At 40.3% G+C, this 20,121-nt stretch overlaps 1 protein-coding gene across 1 annotated transcript in view; it reads left to right on the top strand.

The window, feature by feature from the left end:
* CACHD1 (cache domain containing 1) overlaps window positions 1-20,121 on the top strand; it is a 185,514-nt gene that overhangs the window by 93,493 nt on the left and 71,900 nt on the right. The window contains exons 3-4 of the mRNA XM_077824497.1: window positions 1,914-2,062; window positions 19,861-19,967. Coding sequence (XP_077680623.1) covers window positions 1,914-2,062; window positions 19,861-19,967 — 256 coding nt within the window. The remainder of the gene's footprint in view (window positions 1-1,913; window positions 2,063-19,860; window positions 19,968-20,121) is intronic.

Below are 20,121 nucleotides of genomic sequence, written 5' to 3'. Positions count from 1 at the left end.
GAAAGAGATGTAAGAGGGAGGCAATTAGTAGTCCTCTGGTGTGGTAGTAATAAATCATTCTACAAAACCAAATAGATATAATTCTACAAGTCATTTCATTTGAGCAGTAGTCTGTTAAAAACTATGTTCCTTGGAGATCTATACGGTAATTGAGCTGTAGTATTTGATGGAACAATGGAGGCAAATCCATTGCTGTTATCAGTGTGGCCCTTATCAGTCATATAAGAAAGTAAATCATGATGAAATGTTCCGTTAGTAATAGTTAGGAAAGACATTTGTCCGTCCTGGAGACCTGAACTGACCAATTGCATTTCTCAGTGTACAATTTACTAGTGGTTGTCTGGTCATGTCTTTAGCTGAGGTGTTGGAGTTGGAAGGGAGCAAAATGATATATCTATAGTAATTAAAGAACTTTCTCCAGCTCTGAAGATACAGTTAATTAAAATGTGAAGTGAAATATTTTTGAATATTCACTACTGGCAGTAAACTGTTAAAAGATTGTTCCCTTGCATTCAGAATGCAAGCTGAAGAGGATATACTGTCATGGATATTACCAAGTGTGCCAAACAAAATCATGCTCTTGGGGCCCGATCCATTTCCACTGACTTCAGTGGGTTTGGGATCTTCTTCTTAGCATATGTGCAATGTACCTCAGGTGGCATGTGACCAGGATTCATCACCAAATTTGGTCTGCTGGTTAGATCATGAGCGTCCTTGGCCCGGGCCGGGTACTGACAGGGAGTGCAACATGAATGCTGATCCAGGCTCCCCTGGGCTGACAGGCTAAAAGCAAATAGCCCAGGGAAGTTCCTGTGTGATGTTTACTGCATTTCAGGGATATAAAAATTCTTAAATTAGAGAGATGTAAAGAGAATAGCCAAAATTACCAAATAGAGAGTGCCTAAAGTCAAGCTCCTAAATTCAGCAAGAGTCTCTATTTTTTTAAGGCACTAAGCACCCACATCTGCCATTGAAATCAGTACAGCTTGGGCTGCTCAGGCTGTTTATTTAGGACCCTAAATATGGATTTAGAGGCCCAGCCTTAAGTACTTACGTTGAAGAATATTGGTCTGTTTTGTTGAATCTCCATATTTTCTATTGGCCTTCTCAGAAAAAATTGTTTGAAATACTTGTGTTAGATGGTAAATGCAGCAGCAGTATCCTTAAGCACTGCACAAAGGATCTGATCCAACTCCGACTGACAGCAGTGGAAAAACTTTCACTGACTTGAAAGAGAGTTAGATCAGGTCCTGTGCTAGAAGATGTGAGGAGTAAAATATGAGAATGAAGTTTGGGTAACTTTCAAAGGCTGAGAGCTATGTACCAGTTTTCACTTAAAACGATTAAATGAAGGTACTCTCTGACTCATTACTTTTAAGAGAGACAAGATGGATGAGGGAATATCTTTTACTGGACCAACTTCTATTGGTGAGAAAGACACGCTTTTGAGCTTACACAGAGCTCTCCTTCTGGTCTGGGTCCAATAAAGAAGTTGGTCCAATAAAAGATATTACCCGATCCACCTTGTCTCTCTAATATCCTGTGACCACCACAGCTACAACACATCATTATTTTTAATGCATTTTAAATTATATTTTCACAGTATGAAAAATCACTAATTTTTCAATGTCTGGTTCAACTAAAGCAAAATTAGCATGGCTGAAAATGGGTATATGTTGCAAGACAGTAAATATATTTTAGCATTTTGTATGGATTGCTTAGTTTGGCCATTTTATGACTCACATGATGACTATTTCAACCTGCGCAGTGAAAATTAAGTGATATGTTTCATAAAGCATGGAATTTTTAGCTTTAATGTATGCAGTTTGTTTTTCTTTTAACACAGATTCGTTAGCATGGCAGAAGATAGTACAAAGAGTCTTTAGTTTAATTTTAAATATTTTTGTTTTCAGCTTGCAAAAAAAATTCGGGAGAAGTTTAACCGTTACTTGGATGTAGTGAATCGCAATAAGCAAGTAGTGGAAGCTTCATATACTGCTCACCTGACATCACCCCTGACTGCAATCCAAGACTGCTGTACTATTCCACCGTCGATGATGGAGTAAGTATTTAGTGCTAAGATTACTTTATACTTTCAATTAAATTGTGGAAGAGGAAAGACTGATAGTACAGGATTAAAGTGCTTGCAATAAAGACTGTGTTGTCTGCCACTCTTGTGGCCACTGGAAAATGACAAAACTGTAGTCCTGATCCTGCTCTTACCAGTTTCGTTAGGCCAGATTGTGTCGCTCTTAATTACATTGAGTAGTCTCTTACTCTGTGAGTAGACCCATCTATTTCAAAGGGTTTCATTGTGGAGTACAATACTCTTCAGTGTAGCTACACTGAAGTAAGTCGTGATAATATTGCAGCTCTGGTTTTCTGTGAAATCATTTTCTCTGTGATGAAATAATTGGCTGATTTATTTTGGAGTCCCAGCTTCTCTTATTTTAGTGGTGTAAATGATGAAGGAAGTCATTTTTGGCTTGTTATAAAGTGCACTAGAGAAAGCTCAACCCAGAGATCTTTGATTTTGAAACCCAGACTGGATTAAACAGCCTTTCCGGAAGAGAAAGATGGGTGATTTTAAATAAAATAAATGGGAGCCACTGCTAATAAAACATAGAAGAAGAAGGTGAGAGAGAGTGTTCTATTAAAGATATTCTCTCTGATTCTGATTGGTGAGCAGAATAATACTGAATAAGTTACGTGGTTCCCAGTTGGTTGTCTGCTCTTGTTTGACAGGGCCATCCAACTAATTCTATGGAGAAGGCCAAACTGAATATGTAATTATGATCTGGGGGCCAGGATTATTATGCACAACTATGTAACTACCCTAAATCCACAGCAGATATCCCACAGGTGTCCATGAAAGATTATACAAAGAAAAGGAGTAAAACATGGCCTTTTATGGAACAAAACTTTGTTTTCACTAGTGTTGCTATTTATTAACTGCCTTATTGTCACATTCAACATCATTCAAAAGTAATATCTTTACTTTTGTGAACATTGATTTCTGCCCTTTATTTCTCTTCCTTTTTCTGCCTGTCCTCTTCCTTTCTTTCTTCATTTCTCTCCCTGCAGCAACTCCCAGTTCCATTTTGTGGGCATTAGTCCGCTTTCTCACCTAATCTGCTAAAGTGATCAGCAAAGCTCATGCTCAAATAAACTGGTTAGTCTCTAAGGTGCCACAAGTACTCCTTTTCTTTTAGCAAAGGAATAGTTAAAGGTGACATTTAAGGTGGCATTATTGGGTCTTAGAGTTAACACCCCAGTGTGATGAACAGGGAGGTGAGAAAGTTCACAGCTGTCAGAGACATTTGTTTCAGACTGTTAATTTGAAGAGTCAGGAAGACCCTACCTGACCCTACCTACAGCGCACTTCATCGGATGCATGAACAGCATCCGATGAGGTGAGCTGTAGCTCACGAAAGCTTATGCTCAAATAAATTGGTTAGTCTCTAAGGTGCCACAAGTACTCCTTTTCTTTTTGCGAATACAGACTAACACGGCTGTTACTCTGAAAGTGTGACAGTTTATTGTTGGTATATAGCTTAGCAATCTGAGCATTGGTTTAGAAGTAAAATGTATACATTGCTATATTGCTTAAGATGAATGAAAACACAAGAGTATAGCAATCAGATAGTAAAAATAAACCAATAAAAAAGAAATAGAACCAATAAAATTGGAAATTCAACATAAAATAAGCTTGACATTTTAGTCTCTACTTTAATTAAAGTAGTGAGAGATGACAGTGAAAAGAATGTGTAGTTTATTGCCATTATGTAGCACTGGAAATAAAGCTCATATCATGCAGAGTCCAAATGAACAATATTTATAACAGTGTATGAGGAAGTTTGATATGAAGAGTTGGTTTTATACAGGCTTGTTAAACCATACCTCTATAATGTTTAAGATTTCTAGAATTGCACTGATGTAGGATTTATTGGAAAACTACTACAAATTGCTTACCAAGACCCTGACTAGTAGTATTTTTGTATTTTTAATTTGTATTTTATTGTACTTGCAATGGAAGTTTGAAAATATATTTGTCATCTGACCCTGCCACCCACTGTGTTCCGAGTGCAGCTGAGGGCTGTTTACATTTAGCAGCAGCAGCAACCATGCTAATACACAGCTTGCGTTAATGTACCGGAATCGTGGAATGAGTGGATGACAGAATTCAAATGATACTTTGTTGGGTAACTGCTGCTGTCAGAATGGGAACACATAACACTATTTCTTGGACTTGGAGCCCCCGATCTGTACTATTCTATTCTATATAGGTTATTATATCGCACTCATCACTGTAGTATCTGAGTGCTTTCCAGTAGTGCACTAAGCAATGTGACTGACATCCTGTCGTGTGTGTGTTCACTCATCTGCTCCCCAGAGGGGAGTGTGTGCAGAGGAATGTTTTTTGTTTCGGAATTCTCTTTCTCTCTCACTCACACACACACACACACTTACATGTGTTATATTCCACTTCAAGTCCTCTCACCAAGGCAGAGCAATAAGTGGCTGTTGAGCAGTTTTGGCACCAACTTCTCCATATTCTCTAATTCAGCAAAGCACTTTAGCATCCCTATTTAGCAAACTATTTAAGCAGGTGCTGATATTAGTGGGATTTAATCACATAAAGTTAAATACACAGTTAAGTGCTTTCCTAAATAGAGATGGACTCCTGAATCAGAATCACAGAACATTGTACCTTTCTTTGCCAGTCTTTGTGTTTCTCTGCTTCAGGTGCAGCTGAGCAAGGTTTAAATACAGAAGAAAATAGCAATATGTAACTGGGAGAGAGGGGATGAAAGCATTATGCAAGTGCATCACATGCAGACCAATTTTTCTACAGTGGAGTGATTCATAAAGTACTTCAAGCCCCACAGATGTTTGCAGTGGGACTTCCATGGGTGTCTTCCCAAGGCTCAGATAGATAAGGACTGCATTCTCTGAGTGAGGTCTCTGCCTCCACAGTCTGGTAGCTCCGGACACGAGGTTTTGCATGTCCTGAGTCTGGGCCCTTTGTTAACTCCAAAGCCTAGTGTACCTCTTGCATCTGAACTCTTGGAGAGATTGTCTGTTTCTTAAAGACAAAGTAATATCCTGCCTAGACTACAGACAGGTACAAATCTACTTTATCTTCTCCCAAAGAAGGGAAGTGTGGAAGAAAGAGCCAGCTATGCCTATGAGAGGACTGATCTCTCAAAGGAACTTAAAAGTCAACCCCAAGAAGAATTCCATGTAGTACACTATAATAATGACAGGTTTCAGAGTAGCAGCCATGTTAGTCTGTATAATAATGAGGACATGATTTACCTCATTAAGCAAGTTAGCAAGTCCCTTTGGATAACCTCTAAAGAACCAAAAATCCCTTGGGTTGGGGCGGGTGGGTCCACTTCTTTCCTAGGGATTTTCCAACATCCTAAAATATTCCTTCTGTATGGATCAGTAGTTATAACTCTGTATTTGGTGGGGGGTGGGGGAGGGGGGAAACTGGTAGTCAAATTATCACTCCCTGCACAAATGAACTCACAAGGTCTGTTTTCTACTGCTGATTAGGAGTCAAGATTGAGGTCCTTTTTGAAGGAGCATTCCACTGAGAAAGCATGTGCTTGGCCAGCCTTCCCCACCTTCCATTACATATGGCTGGGCTTCTTGCAGAGCAGAAAGGGGCTAATGTCAGACAGGTGGTTTGCAAGCTGTCTCAGCTTAGTACAGAAGCAGATGGTGCAAAAACATGGTATTGGCCAAGGCAGTCCAATGGTAACGAAGGATATCAGCGGTCAGGAAATCAGAATTACAGATTTGAGCTTGTAAAAGACTGGGAACACTGCCGTGCCAGCACACTGAGCCCTTGGAAGAGAGAGTACATATCACTACTCCAACCAACCAAAAGAATGTTGATGAGAGGCAGATAAAGCTGTGCCCAGCCCTTCTCAGCTAGAAGGAAAGCGAGCCTGCTGTGCGGTTGAGAAGGAGAAGAGAAGGCGGAGAGGGGAAAATAGTACGGCTCTTTTAATCTCATAACACCTCCTGGGAAAAATTAAGCTTGGGTTTCCACATTAAAGGAGCCTGAAGAAGCCATGAAAAACAGATGTCATGCAGGCTCCAGACATACTTTATGATTGAATTGGGGGTGGGCTTTTTGTTGTTGTTTTTTTTTAACAAAAACACAGTTTAATTGAATTACATTGCTCCTTGACTTAATAAAACCCCATTGCATAAGACTGTGTAGCCCATTTTATAAACACTCTTCTCCGAAGGAAACACAAATTAACTAGTTTGGAAACTGTTACGGATGCAAGTTGCCCATTTATCTGTGTGCTGATTTGGCAATCATGCTTTAATATCACTGCAGCTACTAGTAAATCCCTTCTTGTAGGACCTAGGAAAAAAACTTACATGTGAGTTTCTCCCAGAGCAGTGCATCAGAGTGAGGTCACCCTGTTAGTACTGTATACAAAAGGGGCTCTAACAGACCATCAACAAAACAGTGGAAATAAGTTAAACATAAAGTGCTGTCAAATGCACAAAGCAAATGTGCTGTAAAAATAGAGAGGATTTTTTTTTTTTTTTACCCTGACTTAAGCTCTGACTGCAGTTCTTTGCATACAGATTCACCACGACAGCCACACAGAGCCCTGCCGAAGTCGGTAGGGCTCCATACCGGCACAGAGATGCACTCACATGCAATGACCTTGGGCATTGGGGCCCGGGTGCTGTTTACTACACAGAGTACAAAATTCTCAAGCAGAATTTTTTTCAATTGACACCCTTTAAATATTGGTTAAAATTTGATTAACTTTGTTCCAGGTGTGACCTGCTGTCCTAGGTTTTAGAGCTGTGTGTTTCATAGTCATTTCAGCATACGTTAAATTTGAATTCCTGAACCCTGGAATAATTTTGGTTGCCTTCCGCTGTATTTATGTATTGAAAAAGGCAATTAGAACTGAGTGCATATTGTACATGAAGTCTCAGGATGGACTTGTCTATACGCACAGTTAGTACTCCAAGCTGGTGGGTAAGTTGACCTCATACTAACCTGCCATGCACTTCCATTACATTTGTCTGTGGGCTTCTTGTCCATGCGAATCCTGTTCCCATGCACTTAAAGTACCAGAGTGCCCTTGTATCTACTCCTGTTTCAAAGTGGGATAGATCAAAGCATGCTATAGAACTTATGGTGTGCAGTAGCAGGGTCTGCATGGTCAGCTCATGCAAGGTCAATTCCTTTGGACCAAATCTTCTGGCTTAAGCAAAGGGCCAAGATGCAGCAGAAGCAGCCCACGTTATGGCACATGGGAGAGGTAATACAGGGTTGTCTCTGCATCCGCTTTACGCCATGAAGCACAGTTTCACAATAGCCTGAGAATGAGGGTTTGTGGCTAGTTAACCGACAGTTACATGGATCCAGTAGCCCAGCACTGCAGGGGCTGCCCAGAAGGCCATGGATGCTACTTCAGCCTGAGCTTGCACAGGTGCCCTGTACTCTGTCTTTGCTTAGGGAGGAGAGTTTTGATTAGCACAAACCATTTAGGGTGATGGTCTGTACAGCATTTTGGAGTGATTGGGAGCAAGCCACCCAGCTCAGGTTGGCAGACTCGGGCTAATGGGACTCGTGCTAGGGCTCTAAAATAGCTGTGTAGACAGCACTTTGAAGTTGCGAATCAGGCTGGAGTTCAGGACCTGATGCCTCCTCCCTGGGCTTTAGCTTCCATTGATTTAAAGGACTAAAGCTGTATTACCTAGCTATATTTCAGGTCCCCTGGGAGATGTACGGCCTCTTGCATGATTGGGTCCAAAGACAATAGCCATGTTTTGCACTAGCTTATTCTTCTGAGCAGTCTTCAAAGGTAGCTTCTTTATAGGCCCCATTTCAACAAAGTATTTACGCCTGTGAGTAGTCCCACTGACTCTTAGGATATGTCTACACTGCAAAAAAACCAGAAACGTGGCAATCAGTCTCAGAGCTTGGATCAGCTGATTCAGGCCCACGCTATGGCAGAGGTTCTCAAACTGGGGGTCGTGACCCCTCAGGGGGTTGCGAGGTTATTACATAGAGGTCACAAGCTGTCAGCCTGCACCCCAAACTGTGCTTTGCCTCCAGCATTTATAATAAAGTATTTTTAATTTATATGGGGGGAGGGGTCACACTCGGAGGCTTGTGTGAAAGGGGTCACCAATACAAAAGTTTGAGAACCACTGCGCTGTGGTGCTATAAAGAGCACTGTAGACGTACGAGCCCAGCCTCTGAAACCCAGAGTTGGGCTATGGGTCTCGGAACCTGAGCCCAAATGTCTGTACTGCTATTTTCAGCCCTGTTGTGCGAGCCCGAGCCAGTTGACCTGGGCTCGGAGACTCGCAGCTGCAGGTCTTTTTTTGCAGTGTAGAGCTAAGTACCTTGGGGCCATAGAGCACATTGCGGTAGTGCAGTCTGGGGATCACAAAGCCATGGATAACTGCAGCAAGAGTTATCTCAGAAAGAAGAGATCACAACCTCTTACCCAAGTGTATGTGTGGGGGTAACATGACGGAGCTAGTTCTGCTGCTGCCTGTTCCAGGCTTGTCCTGAAGACAGGACTCCATTTTCAGGGGCCTGTCAGTTTCTTAATCTTCATAAGAACTACCCTTCACTCAAGAAAAGAAGAGGCAGAGAACTGACTTCCTTCGAGATAGAGACAAAATGTTCTCTAACCCAGTCTGGGTTTCCCCTCTCCCTCCCCTATGCTTTAAAAACCCCTCTCCATGCAATGCTGTATCGAGGGCATTCTGCAAGTGGCCACAGCGGGTCATGTCTGAGAGCAACGAGGAACTTATTTACGTGTGTGTGTGTGGCATATGCATGCACGCGAACACATGTGCAGACCCCTCCCTCTGCCCGGGAGAAATACATTTCAATACTATTTTTTATATGAAATTATTTTAGGAGTCTCCAAAAATATTTATTTAAAGTACTCTGTAATGGTATTTTTTTCATGTTAAGAGTACGCAACTTTTCCCTACGTTTAGCTGGTATTGTTTACGCATCTTTGGGGCTGCTTGAAGTCTGTTTTCTGTGCTTTAGTCCCCACTGCTGATAAGAGTTTATGGAATGCTTTTATCTGTCTCAATTTGTGAAAAGATACACTGATAAGTATTACTCCATTACATATTACTTGACAACTTTGCAGTACATCCATTAGTGTAGCTGTTTAAATAAGTAAACCTACAAACCTATTTTTGAAGATCATTTACTTTATGAATGTGATAGTATCCTTCAGAAGTGGTCTGGGCTTTTCTCCTTTTTAAACAGGTGGTTAAATATTTGCTAATGCTGTTCAATTTTATCACAGCTCTTGCTTTGTTTATCCTTCCTCTCATGAGCAGTTAAGTGGAAGATAAGGGGAATCCCATCAGTTCCTTTAAAATGTATTGCTCTGGTGAGTATTTAAAGTGCTGCACTTCCAAAAGAGAACTGGGTTGGACCTTACTAAAGGAAATTTAAACTCTGTTGGCTAGAGCTGCCCAGACCACAATTATGCCAATTATTACAATGGCTGTGGGTGTTCAGGGAATCTGGAAGGCTTCTGTCGTGTGAGCCTTGGAGTTATATGTATAAAAACAGACTTTCAAATTAACGGGCATTGAGGAACTGGCTGTCTTGGAATGTAACTTTTCCTTTGTGAGAGAAAGTGTGTCTGTGCTTCAGGCTAGAGGGGGTTTTGCTACAGCAGCTTGTGTCACTAGATGCACTTTGTGTTGCAGTATTTCTCCCAAACACATGACTCAGATAATTTACCTTCTTGATATGAAGCATGCTCCTCCTCTTCAGGCACTGCTGGAAGTCAATGATACTACTTATATGCTTAAAGTTAGGCAGAGGCTTACGTACCTTGCTGAATTGGGGCCTCCATCAGTAGATTTACCTGTGAGGCCATTTTCACTTAACTTTAAAAAAACAAAAATCAAACAAAAAACTGTTTCTTTCTGAAACTATTTAAATATTTGACTTCTACAGTATGTAAATATATATATATATATATATATATATATATATAAATAAAATATATGAGTAGAAAGGTATGTCTTGCTATCAATAAAACATGCTAGTTTGAGAATTTTAAAGAAAATGCTGAATTTTGAGCGAATGTATTATATAGCTGCATTTACCCACCAAAACCACCTTTACAGGAATCTAAACAAAGGGTGAGAGAAAAGAAATCGACCTTAATATAATAGGCAAACCCCAACAGATGTGTCACTTTTATAAATGTTCCCTTATTTTTTCTAAACTGAAATTGCACAGAAGTTGATTTACATTGAACTGGGGCCGAATGAAATCCAATTGGAGCTCACTTCAACACTGTTTTGATGTAAGATTCAAAGCTCCTGCAAATTTTATTTTATCTTCTGCATTTGCTGATCTCCTGCTTGTAAATCCTGTTGAAGGAGAATAAAAATGACTGCAGCCTGATGGGAATTAAATGTCTGAAGTTCAAAGCAGTTTGCACATCAGAGCAAATGCCAATCAAATGAACATCTTGCAAGCTAGGCAGGAGTGAATTTCTCCATGGGGAAGAGATCAAAGTGGGAGTCACAGTTCTGTTTTCTCCCTCGGGATGCAGTTTCGATCAGTTGTTCATTAAAGTGAATCCAGAAGGAAGGGTTTTTATATATATGAAAAGGGGAGTGGGGAATTGCAGTGAATGTTACTTCTCTTAAAACTGAATTTCAGCCAACAGTTTGATCTTATTTAAGTACATACAGACACTAATTACCACCAACTATATAGTTTTTCTGGGGGGGATTTTTATAAACAATGATTTTAATATTGTCACCTGTACCATTTTGGGCCTGATTTCAGAAGGGGTCTTGTCCGTCATCTGTGTTGCCCAATTAGTCTACAAGCTAGTATTTTAGCAAAAATGTAGGATATTGCTAAAAATTAGGCCTTATTTATATCCAGCAGTGGCAGCAATCAACAGTTGCCTGCAAGTTTCACTTTTGTAGAGTTTATATATCCTTCCAAAATAAGTGATTTTGCAGGTTGTATGTACATTTTCATACAGGGAAGTTACAAGATCTGTAAGTAAATAAGTACAGAAGCTAGAATTAATGTCAAGTTTCAGTTAAGAAATCAAGCCATCAAAAGCCAGGAAATTCTTTAAAAATTGATTTAATGCAGCGATACATTGCTAAATAATTTAGCAATACATCCTAACTGATGTGGCTTTAAGTTAAGTCAGAAAGAAACAAATGGTAAATTCTTGTGTCCATGCATAAATACAGATTATAAACGCGATCTTACAAATGCAGAAATGTTTGCTTGTTTGTTTTTTCTTCACATTTGTTTTCTGACACAGGACTAAAAAAAAACTCCCCAAAACCCCAACAAGTTTATGGCTGTGTGACTGCCGATATTTCATTTGGAACATGGATTGCCTCCTGCCACAAAGGTGGCTGAACCTTATTTAGCTTAAACTTTTCAAAACAAATCCCTTTTGGAAAATGTGCAGAAGCAGTTTGAGTGAACAGAAACTGAAAAAAAAAAATACTGTTCCCAGTCTAAGCCTTACTGGAGCATTCACTACTAGTAAATGTGATAATAATTCTGTCTCAGGGCTGCTGTTAATCTTTTATTCTGCATATTTTATTAGCTAGTTTCCATATTATAAATTTATCTGTTTTGTGAATGTTCTCTGCTCTTTTAACTGCTTGAATGTACTAACAAGGAATAGCATGTGCAGAAGGAATAGAGGTGTAGTTGTCAGAATGTGAGGAGGGAACAGGACAGGGTTGACTCCTGGGTTCCTTTCTAGCTCTGCTGCTGAGATCTTTGGGGATATTACAATCTTTCTGGGCCTAATTGTTACTCACTGGGAAAATGAATCTAATAATACTCCTACTTCTTTGGTATGCTGTTTGGCTTGGTTGGCCAGTTTTTGCATGAAAGCATTTTGACACGCTAGGGTGAAGGTGCTACGTAAATATAAAGTGTTACTGTTGAAACACCCACCTCTCATGGCATAGGACACTTTTTGGATGAAGCTTCTCTATCAAAGGGCAGTAAGAAAGGGAGCAAATGTTGGTCTGTGGATGAGATGAAAATCATTTGAATAAGGAAGGTAGAGGAGAGGGATCAGTGAGAGTAATACCTTCTGTTACTAGTCCCTTCCCCAGACGGTGTGTCAAAATTGGACAAGTTGTTCCTGTTCTTTAAATCTTTTTCATATCCTACCTGTCCTGTCTGACAGATCCAGGATTCAGTCTGGCAGCTTTTAAGTGCACTAAGAAGAAGAGTACTGCTGTGCCTTGACATTTTAAATCAAGGTAAAAAGAAAAGGAGTACTTGTGGCACCTTAGAGACTAACCAATTTATTTGAGCATGAGCTTTCGTGAGCTACAGCTCACTTCATCAGATGCATACCGTGGAAACTGCAGCAGACTTTATATATACACAGAGAATATGAAACAATACCTCCTCCCACCCCACTGTCCTGCTGGTAATAGCTTATCTAAAAGCCATTTCCAGCGCAAATCCAGGTTTTCTCACCCTCCACCCCCCCACACACAAATTCACTCTCCTGCTGGTGATAGCCCATCCAAAGTGACAGCAGGAGAGTGAGTTTGTGTGTGTATGGGGGTGGGTTTTTGGAGGGGGGTGAGGGAGTGAGAGAACCTGGATTTGTGCAGGAAATGGCCTAACTTCATTATCATGCACATTGTGTAAAGAGTTGTCACTTTGGATGGGCTATCACCAGCAGGAGAGTGAATTTGTGTGTGGGGGGGTGGAGGGTGAGAAAACCTGGATTTGTGCTGGAAATGGCTTTTAGATAAGCTATTACCAGCAGGACAGTGGGGTGGGAGGAGGTATTGTTTCATATTCTCTGTGTATATATAAAGTCTGCTGCAGTTTCCACGGTATGCATCTGATGAAGTGAGCTGTAGCTCACGAAAGCTCATGCTCAAATAAATTGGTTAGTCTCTAAGGTGCCACAAGTCCTCCTTTTCTTTTTGCGAATACAGACTAACACGGCTGTTACTCTGAAATAAATCAAGGTATTTATTACTTCTCTACCAGGTAATTTAAAGCTGGCAATTTCAGTAGTACAGTGAGTCTAGGAAAGTGTGTGTGCACATGTGTGAGAGAGGTAATCACAATGGAGGAAGGAAAACCGGGGCTTGAGAAGGTTCCAGATGCTCTTAAATAAATAAATATATATCATGAGGTATGTTACATTAGTTATTAAATAATTATCCTGCTGTCAGCACCAATAGGCCAGCTTGGCTATTTCCTATCATCTTAAAATGTCAGGATCCTTCCCATAAGAGTTCACATTTCCTTAGTCCTTCTCAGTAATATTTATTTGATATTAGAATATGTTTTGAATATTTACAATATATGTATAGAATGTTCAATATTTTAATTAATTACTTGAATATTGGAGCGGAGAATATGCTTATAAAATTTGCAGATGACACCATGCTGGGAGGGTGCACAGCCTGGTTAGCACTAGGCACTGTCAGAGGCTCAAGGGTGCTCAATGGAATGTTAGGAGATTACAGCTGCTAAAATCTAAATAGTCTCTACGGAGCCTGTGTGAAGTACAGGTTTTCAGAGGCTTGTGACTTCACCAATTTGGGGCAGATTTTCATGGGGACAGCAAAAGGGACATTCTTGACACAAAGACTACCCTCCCTGCTGAATTTCAGTCCCAGCTCCAAAGCATGGGGCACTAGAGGTCTTCAAAGAAAAGGTTGCCAGGGATCTTTTAACTTCCCCTAGCCTTGTTCTTGGAAACCTCTGAACTGTTTTAGTGGAATTTTCTTCAATAAAATTAAGCCTGAAGCAAGCACCCAGCCTGGAAAGTATCAGCCCAAATGGTTCAAGTTGGGCAAAATTATTTGCAACCTCTTATAATGGGAGGTGTCAGACAACCTTATTAATATGTTATGCTACCAGCCCTGCCTATATGCTTTTTTTTTTTGGGGGGGGGGGGTGTTCTGGCTCAGTGTGCCAGAATGTATTCTTTCCATTTTAGAATTATAGATCTGCTCCATCTATCCATGTTTAAAAAAAAATATTAAAAAATCCTGTCTTCAGTCTCGGTAATTTAAGATCAGTTTTAATTTCTGTGCAGACTTTTGGGGGTTTTTAGGACTATGAATACTTGTGCTAATTAGCTGAAGCTCTGCCCACTTTTCTTTATTTTCCCCATTAAGTGATGGTGGTACTTCTTGGTTTAGTTCAGTTATCGTATCATCACCCTTTTTGCTGCAGCAGATCTGCTTTTGGCTGTGATCTCACAAGCTCAGCAAGGTTGGGTCTCAGAGGTACTCGGAGGCAGATCTCTAAAGAAATCCCAGGCACTGCAGGAGGGTGGTATTGGTGATGCAGTAGGTAATGACAATGCCAACTAAGCCAGTACTGAATCAAAGCACCAGCACTCACCCAGTGCCACTGACAGTGCTTTTTTGGATGAGATGCAACAAGCAGCATTGAGCATACGTGCTAAGTGAAGAACGCACCGTATTTTTCGTAAGAGCAAGGACCCTGGTGACATTTCAGTGTGGATAATTACATTCTCTCTGTCCATACCTCCTCCTTCCCCCATATTTTCTGCTTCTTGTTTAAACTGTTGTGCAGTGTTGCTGTATGAAATTAAACAGCTTCCATCTCCCACCACATGGTTGTACTTCAGTGATGGGTGAGGGTATGTGGCGTGGGAAAGAGTAAGTAATGTTGTTGATTGGCATATATGTAATAACCGTGTATAGATGCATGTGAGAACGTGTAGTATGCATTATAAAATTTATATATAAGTATATAAAGTGCTTTGGGATCTTTAGGGTGCAAAAAATTAGGCCCTATATATCTTCCCAGACAAAAATACTGCATTAAGATGGAACTAGGGTTAATATTTCATATAAATTATTTTAGGAGAAAAACCAGGGGGTGTTAATTGTCCAAAAACAAGCATTATAATAAAAATTAATGTTAAATTTATAAGAAGTCCAAACATGTTATGGTATGAAATTACACAGTTAAGGCACCCAAAGAGCCATACCTCTGCCCTTTAGTGATACCTTCAATAACCATATATTATGATTAAGGCATTGTAGCATTTGTGGTGAAGGCTTAGATTAAACTGATTTTTAGAGACACGTTTGATATTTTTTAAAACCATTTTACATCATGGTGTCACCACAGGGCATGGTAGAAATAACAATCATGAATACTTAAGTTTAAATGCCATCTTATTTCTTCCACTGCACCCATTGCCTGAGATTCCAATGAATTCTAAGTACATGTAAAATTAGACTTTGTGCTATTCCTTTATTAAGATCCATATTATTAATCATAAAGATCAATAAATGTTTAATGCAAGTGCTACATTTTCTTACAAGATTTTTAAAAAATGAGTTGTAACTCAGAAACACGCTACATTAAAAAGTGGTTGAATCCCTATTTTAAGTGCAAACCTCAACTCATCCTCAAATATGGAGGATGGAGCCATGAATAGCACTCCCAAAATGTGAGATAATGCTGTGGTGTTGGAGCCACGCGAGGCCCTGCTCTCAACTTGTCTGTCTGTAACACAGTAATTTTTGAAAACCACATCCAATCAATTTCAAAATTCCAGGGAACGGTCTAGGTATCAGTGGGCAGATCCTACTGGTTTTTGGTGAAAACTGGAAAATACTGATTTCTACTAGAATTAGGCCTACCGCCTGTCCATTTGGCACGTCAGGCAGAGAAAGCTCTCTGGCACCCTCTGTTGCTGCCTACACATATCATGGGCAGAAGTTTACCAGTAGGTAACACACTTTGTAAATTATATATCGGTCATGCCCCTTCCCACAGCTGGCCCTTTTCTGCCCCCACTACATCCAGCACTGTCCCGTTCTGACCAGCTCCCACACCCAGGCTTGCATTATGTACTTCAAATGTTGGATAACACACAGCTCTGCCTACACGAGCAACAAAGTGTGCAACCTCTAATTATGCTTCCTCTATATTTCATTCTTATTTTCTCTTTACTTGTTTCTCTAACTGAGCTCACTGGGAAGTTTGTTTATTATTTGCATGGTGATAGTGCCTAGGAGCCACAGCCGTGGTAAGAGTTGTACAAGCACAGTGCAGACAGTCTTTATCCCTAAGAGCTTATTTACTGTTTTAGTTTCTAACGTGGCTAAAGCGGAACTGCTCATCTTATCGAGCTCCAGGTTAGTGTGTGTGCTTCTTTGTAGAGCTGATCAGAATTTTTTCTGAATTTTGAATTTTTGACCACTTGCTTGTCAGTTAAAAAATATTATTTTTAAAAGAAAATATGTGTTGATGATTTTTTTTTTTTTTTTTGGTGGTGGTGGAAGGATGACCAGCAGCTTCACCTCTAACTATTTTAGTCCCTGATAGAGCAAAGCACTTGTGTGTGTGCTTGACTTTAAGCATCTGAGTAATCCCGTCACTACTGAAGACAATGAGGTTTAAATCCTTTACTGAATGTGGGTCCAAATAAATGAATGAGAGTGTGGTGAGGTGGATATTGTATAAATACATGCCTGGCCAGTATTTTTACTGATTTAATGTTACCAAAGTATTTTCTACAATTAGCATTTTTAACTAAAACTATAAGACTGGAAATTTGATAGTCTTGAAGAACTTTCCTTCACCAATTTCTTTCCTAAACTTGCTTTCCACCAACTTCTTTTTAAAAAAAAAAAAAAAAAAAAAAAAGTCAAGGTTCTTTCAGAACCTCACCTCATGCAGACTCAGTGTGGAGGGGAATGCATTATGATTTCCTAGGGATAGATTAGTGGCAGAGTATTTTTGACAGGAACTGGGTAATTGATGAGGTTCCTTAGTAAGACGACTGGGTGTCAAATCCTACCAAAGTGTTCAGCGTTGTTTTTAAGGTATTTAGCATCACAACACCTAACTGAGGGGACTAAATCTCCTTGTCAAAAGGGATTTAGGCACTTAGGAGTCTGAGCCCTGATCTATGCTTACAATTTAGATTGACATAGCTATATCACTCAGGAGATGTGAAAAATTCACACTCCTGAGTGTCACAGTTATACCGACCTAATCCCTGGTGTAGATGTGGCTACATCTATGGAAGATTTCTTCAACTGACCTAACTCCTGCCTCTTGGGGCGATGGATAACCTACACTGACATAAGAATCCCTTCTGTTGATGTCAGAAGTGTCTACACTACACCTGTAGTGTAGATGTGCCCTAAATCCCATCGACGTTTGATGGAGTTTAGACTCCTAAGTGTCTAAGGGCCTTTTGAAAATGAGATTTAGGCTCCTAAATTAGTTAGGTGTTATGAGTGCAGCAAAGCCTAAATATCTTTAAAAATCTGGGCCTAAGCTGTAGCAAATAAGGTACACTGATGCATCACATCTGTTATTTTTATCAAAGCTGATGACAAGGTTCCCTTTGATCAGATTTTGATTTGTAATTCTAATAAAATAAAGGCTTATAAATGCTGCTACTATCTAAGTACTTTAAATAGGAAGCACATTTATTGTTATGTGGTGTGATACATGAAGGGGGTGGGGGGAGTAGCTCCCTTTGATGGACACCCAGCCAGCCAATTAGCTGTAAAATCCCTCTTGGTCTGTTCTCTGCTTTTTTTTTTTTTTTTTGGTCAGTAAAGGGTTAACAAGCCCACAGGTAAAAGAAAAGGAGTGGGCACCTGGCCAAAAGAGTCAATGGGAAGGTAGAACTTTTTAAAATTGGGAAAGAAACTTTCCCTTTTGTCTGTTGTTCTCTGGGCTGCAGGGACACGGAGCAGTAATGCTGTAACCAGCTTTAAACCAGGTATGATTATAGATTATCAATTCATACCTCTAACTACTTATCTGGAGCCTCAGATATGTAAGTAAAATTAGGGAATGTCTAAAAAGACGCGTTTAGGGTTATTTCTTTTATTTCTTATTCGCTTGTGGACTCCTCTGTGCTAACCCCAGATGGTTTTGTTTGCTTGTAACCTTTAAGCTGAACCCCACAAAAAGCTATTTTGGGTGCTTGATTTTTGAATTGCTCTTTTAAAATCTGACAAGAGCCTAAGTTCCAGATGTCTTTTCTTTCTTTTTGTTTTTATTAAAATTTACCTTTTTTAAGAACAGGATTGGATTTTTGGTGTCCTAAGAGGTTTGTACATGTCGTTTGATTAGCTGGTAGCCACATCTAATTTCCTTTGTTTTCTTTCTCAGCTCTTCCCCGGAAGGGGGAGGGGTGTTGAAAGGGCTTGAGGGTACCCCACAGGGAGGAATTCCCAAATGCTCCTTCCTGGGTTCAAAGGGGTTTTTTTTTTTTTGCATTTGTGTGGTGGCAGTGTTTACCAAGCCAAGGTCAGAGAAAAGCTGTAACCTTGGGAGTGTAATACAAGCCTGGAGTTGCAAGCATTCATTTTTAAAATCCTTGCGGGCCCCCACTTCTGCACTCAGAGTGGGGATTCAGCCTTGACATGTGACATTTTAAAAAAGAGACCAAAATGGAGAATGTCTTGACTTCATTAAAGTCATTACGGAGTTTTATATGGGTTTGATTTATATTTTTGTATCTAAAATGAAGTTCAATTACCATTTCTAAATTATTTCACCTGGTAAATATGGAAAACATAAAATAAAAATGTAATAAAATATACTGCAGGCAGCCTTTCTAATTACACTGGGAATCCCCATTCTTTACTACAGAAAGTAGGCTTGTAACTGCCTTGTATAGAGACTTCCAAAGACCAAAATGTAATGGTGAGAGATGTAGCTATGTACAAGTACAGTGTTTGAAAACCGTGAATGCAAGTCAGGGAAGAGGAAATGTTCAGGCTAGTAAAAGGGTGTATAATTAAGAGCAATGGAATGAAACCAAGAGAAGAAAAACATAGGCTGAATATCTGGAAAACATTCCTAATGATGAGGAGTACTTGTGGCACCTTAGAGACTAACCAATTTATTTGAGCATAAGCTTTCGTGAGCTACAGCTCACTTGCGAATACAGACTAACACGGCTGTTACTCTGATTCCTAATGATGTGATCTCCCAAGCTGGATCTTCACCACTTAGGGCACGGGTGGCCAGCCTGAGCCTGAGAAGGAGACAGAATTTACCAATGTACATTGCCAAAGAGCCACAGTAATACGTCAGCAGCCTCCCAGCAGCTCCCACCACCTGCTCCCAGCATCTCCCACCCACCAGCAGCCCCGTCAGTCAGTGCCCTCCCCGCACCTCCCAATCAGCTGTTTCGTGGCGTGCAGGAGGCTCGGGGGGGGGGGGGGAGGAGGGGAGAGGAAGAAGCGAGGGCACGGCAGGCTTAGGGGAGGGCGCAGGAAAGGGTGGAGTGGGGGCAGGGCCCATGGCAGAGCCAGGGTTAAGCAGTGAGCACCCCGCAGCACATTGGAAAGTTGGCACCTCTAGCTCCGGCCCTAGAGTTGGTGCCTATACAAGGAGCCGCATATTAACTTCTGAAGAGCCGCATGTGGCTCCAGAGCCACAGGTTGGCTACCCCGACTTAGGGTCTCTTACAACTGGACTGGACAAAACTCAAATATTCTGCCAGGGAACAAACCAGCACTGGCCTGCAGATTAACATAGCCTTTTACAACTCTAATTTCATGTTTGCTTGCGTGTCACAAGGGATAAAATGAAAATATGCAGCACATTGCATTAGTGAGTAGGATATGCCCTGTAAGTGGCGAGTTTTAACTCACCCACTTTGTGCTTAGGAAAATTCCTTTGCCTATGCCATTAAAAATGCAAATGGAACTCCAGTTGCTGTTTACAAACTGATAATTTTTCTATAAATCCTTGGCTAGACATTTTTACAAAGTCAGCTTTCGCTTTGCTAATCTTGTTGTTTGTCATTTCAGGTTTGATGGGAATTTTAACACCAATGTTTCTAGAACTATTAGCTGTGATAGATTGTCTACCACAGTTAATAGCAAAGCCTTCAATCCTGGACGTGATTTAAACTCTGGTAAGTAATACAAATATATTTATTTGGTTTTGTTCTTTTTTTTTTCCATTAGAGTTTAACATTCTGTTGGCACAGAGGATTAACATAGTGCGCTATAGCAACATGCTTTTATTTCTCTCTAAAACTGGCATGCAGCTCCTAATTTGAGATTTCC

This window comes from Eretmochelys imbricata, chromosome 8, assembly GCF_965152235.1.
Source record: "Eretmochelys imbricata isolate rEreImb1 chromosome 8, rEreImb1.hap1, whole genome shotgun sequence".
NCBI lineage: Eukaryota > Metazoa > Chordata > Testudines > Cheloniidae > Eretmochelys > Eretmochelys imbricata.
This window is presented reverse-complemented; position numbering and strand designations above follow the sequence as displayed.